This window comes from Choloepus didactylus, chromosome 8, assembly GCF_015220235.1.
Source record: "Choloepus didactylus isolate mChoDid1 chromosome 8, mChoDid1.pri, whole genome shotgun sequence".
Taxonomy (NCBI): Eukaryota; Metazoa; Chordata; class Mammalia; order Pilosa; family Megalonychidae; genus Choloepus; species Choloepus didactylus.
Window position 1 is genome coordinate 23,518,190 of NC_051314.1, and position 3,694 is coordinate 23,521,883.

General features: G+C 44.6%; 1 protein-coding gene across 1 annotated transcript; it reads left to right on the plus strand.

The window, feature by feature from the left end:
- The first annotated feature begins 1,346 nt into the window (after positions 1-1,346).
- On the plus strand, positions 1,347-2,607 carry LOC119542235 (poly(rC)-binding protein 2-like). Its single transcript, XM_037846825.1, is given in 2 exon segments — positions 1,347-1,880; positions 1,883-2,607. Coding segments are annotated over 2 exon segments (1,059 nt in total). The 5' UTR covers positions 1,347-1,376; the 3' UTR covers positions 2,438-2,607.
- The last annotated feature ends 1,087 nt before the right edge of the window (positions 2,608-3,694 follow it).

Genomic DNA, 3,694 nt, shown 5'->3' on the forward strand with positions numbered 1-3,694 from the left:
TAACGGCACTGAATTGCATATTTGAATGGGGTTAAAAGGAGAAATCTTAGGTTGCATATATGTTACTAAAATAAAATAAAATAAAAAACAAACACAGGTCTACACAACACATATAAGGAACCCTACTGTAAACCATGGACTGTAGTTAATAGTACAGTTATAATATTCTTGCATCAATTTGTAACAAATGTACCACACTAATGCAAGGTGTTAATAATATTTTAAGGCAAGTCTATAGGTCTGAATCGCTTAAGAATTCTTGATCACTATGGGAATTAGGGAAGCATCATAAATGCATTAATCCTTATACTCAATTCTGTGCCTAGGATTTTGCAAGGGAATAGTTCACTGCCTAGGAAAAGCACTATATTTCAGGTTCAGCATTAGTGCATCAGGAAGGAACTTTATTGCTTTGTGCTTGGCATGTCTTTATTTTCCATTTGATATTAGGGCCTTTCCAAAATGAATGCAAGGAATTGTTTTCACTTTAAGACTTTCCTTCTTTTCAGTAAAACTCTAGGAGGTGTTATGGGGGTGAGGGAGGAGGACAAAATCCTTGAACCTTTTATTTGGCTCATGCCGTGTTGTGATCATGTACCTTTTAAATAAGGAGAAATAGTATCTTTAAAGTTAATGTCGAGCCAAGAGTTTAGTTAACGAAGAATTAAACTGCGCTGTTGATCGGTGCTTTGTGTGAATACATCTTGAAATTTGGGTTGACAACAAGGTCTCCTCAAAGCTGCCGAAGTCTTGAAAAAACAAGGAAAGACTGAGGAGCTGTCACAGCCCAGAGTGGACTAAGGAGATAAAACAACTAAACGCGGGGGTCCTGGGTGGAATCCTGGAGCAGAAAGAGGGCATGAGTGGGGAAACGAGGGAAATCCAAATAAAATCTGGAATTCGGTTATTGGCAAAAAAAAGGTGGGGGGGGAGTTGAGAGGGGCCTTAAGAAGGACAGTTCATTGTAGAAAGCAATTCTGTACATGAGTTAAGCAAACTTGTTGCATTGTCTTTGCTGATTCTATTTTTGTTTACAATATTAGAATATATGTTAGCGTCCAGACCAGCAGAAGCAGCAGCTGGAGCATCCGCACCATGCGCCCTCTCCCGCCCTCCACCCGCCCCTGGGTCTCTTTCCCCCTTCCTCCTCCTCCTCCTCCTCCATCCCCCCGCCCTTTCCTCCTCCGCCCGCCCGCGGGGTCCCCCTCGCCTTCCCGCCCGCCCCTATTGTTCCGCCCGAGGCCTCCCGCCCTTCCCCTTCCCTCCGCTCCCCTTTTCCCCACAATCGCCTCGCGCCTGCAGTTTTTGGCTTTCACACCCACCAGTGACCAAAGACTTTACCACTCAAAGTCCAGTTCCCGAGAACACCACTTGACATGGACACCGGTGTGACTGAAGATGGATTAAATGTCACTCTCACCATCCGGCTACTTATGCATGGAAAGGAAGTTGGCAGTATCATGGGAAAGAAAGGAGAATCAGTTAAGAAGATGTGCGGGGAGAGTGGTGCCCGTATCAGCATCTCAGAAGGGGATTGTCCTGAGAGAATTATCACTTTGGCTGGACCCACTAACGCCGTCTTTAAAGCCTTTGCTATGATCATTGACAAACTGGAAGAGGACATCAGCAGCTCCATGACCAACAGCACAGCTGCCCGTAGACTCCCAGTCACCCTGAGGCTGGTGACCCCTGCTCGTCAGTGTGGCTCTCTCATTGGGAAAGGTGGTTGCAAGATCAAGGAAATACGAGAGAGTACAGGGGCTCAGGTCCAGGTAGCAGGGGATATGCTCCCCAGCTCAGCTGAGAGGGCCATCACTATTGCTGGTATTCCGCAGTCCATCATTGAGTGTGTCAAACAGATCTGCACTGTCATATTGGAGATCTCTCCCAGTCCCCCCCGAAGAGCGCGACCATCCCGTACCGGCTCAAGCCGTCCAGTTCTCCGGTCATCTTTGCAGGTGGTCAGGTCAGGTACAGCACAGGCAGCGACAGTGCGAGCTTTCCCCACACCACCCGGTCCGTGTGCCTCAACCCTGACCTGGAGGGACCAGTTCTAGAGGCCTGTACCATTCAAGGACAGTATGCCATCCCACAGCCAGATCTGACCAAGCTGCACCAGTTGGCGATGCAGCAGTCTCATTTTCCCATGACGCACGGCAACACCGGATTCAGTGCAGGTTTGGATGCATCTGCTCAGACTACTTCTCATGAACTCACCATTCCAAACGATTTGATTGGCTGCATAATCGGGCGTCAAGGCGCCAGATTCAATGAGATCCGTCAGACGTCTCGGGCGCAGATCAAAGTTGCGCACCCAGTGGAAGGATCTACTGATAGGCAGGTTACCATCACTGGATCTGCTGCCAGCATTAGCCTGGCTCAATATCTAATCAATGTCAGGCTTTCCGCGGAGACGGGTGGCATGGGGAGCAGCTAGAACAATGCAGATTCATCCATAATCCCTTCCTGCTGTTCACCACCACCCATGATCCATCTGTGTAGTTTCTGCACAGCCAGCGATTCCAGGTTGTAAATAGTTTGTAAATTTTCAGTTTCTACACACTTTATCATCCACTCGTGATTTTTTAATTAAAGCATTTTAATTCCCTTCTCTGTTCAGTTGTTAATGCTGAGATCCATATTTAGTTTTATAAGTTTCTCCCTGTTTGTTTTTTTCTCATGAATTTTTTTTCTGTTTGTCATGGAAATGTAAGAGTGGAATATTAATACATTTCAGTTTAGTTCCATAATGTCAGGAGTTTTTCAAAAAAATTAAAAGATGGACTGGAGCTTTTCATTGTGAATAGAAACTGGATGCCACAGTGATTCATGTGGGTTTTATTCCTGTTGTCTTGCTTTTGTTTTTGTACCTTTTATCCCTCAAAGGACAGGGACCCTTCTTGGGTTTTTAATAGGAGCCTTTATTCCAGTTAAGATGCTTTCTTCTATTTTACCACCACTCCATTTTTTGTGACCCTTGATCCTGTTTTCCCTTGAACACCTTGCCTTTGCTCCCAAGGTGACCTAATAGCTGTAGCAAGATGACGGTGCACTTGGTTAGCCTTGTAAAACTTAAGCCCCAAAAATTGGGGGAGGAGGGTGTAGGAGGATGCAGATATGCATGCACATGGAGGCAGAAGAACATGGATCCAACTGATACTCGAGTTGCTGGGAACTGTCTCTCCCCTTGTCCAAGTTTGCAAATTGTAAACTAAAAAAAATTTTTTAAATAAAAAAAATTAAATGTATGTTAGCAAAAATGGGTGGATTTTTAAATAAAATGCAGCTTACATACACACACACACACAAAGATAATGGGGGTCAGTATATGGGAACTCTATTTTCTGCATGGTTTTTCTGCAAATCTACAACTTCTCTAATTTAAAAAAGAAAAGGATTTTGTTGGAAGCATTTCACCATGACAACCTCATAGTGGATTATATATCATCACTAATGAGCAAGAGACAGTACAGATGTACTAGGCAAGAGAAAGATTTGAAAATACAGGGCAAATGCTTATTGATGATGTGGTTTGGTTATAGATTATATCAACGAGCGTTAAACATCTTCTCCTGCAAGTTCCACAGACTCTCCCACCAGCAAGTTTTCCTCGGAACTCTCAGCAGTTTGTCTAACGACCAACAACCCTGACAATAAAATGCAATGATGTTACAAGCTCCCTGACAGCAGTGAC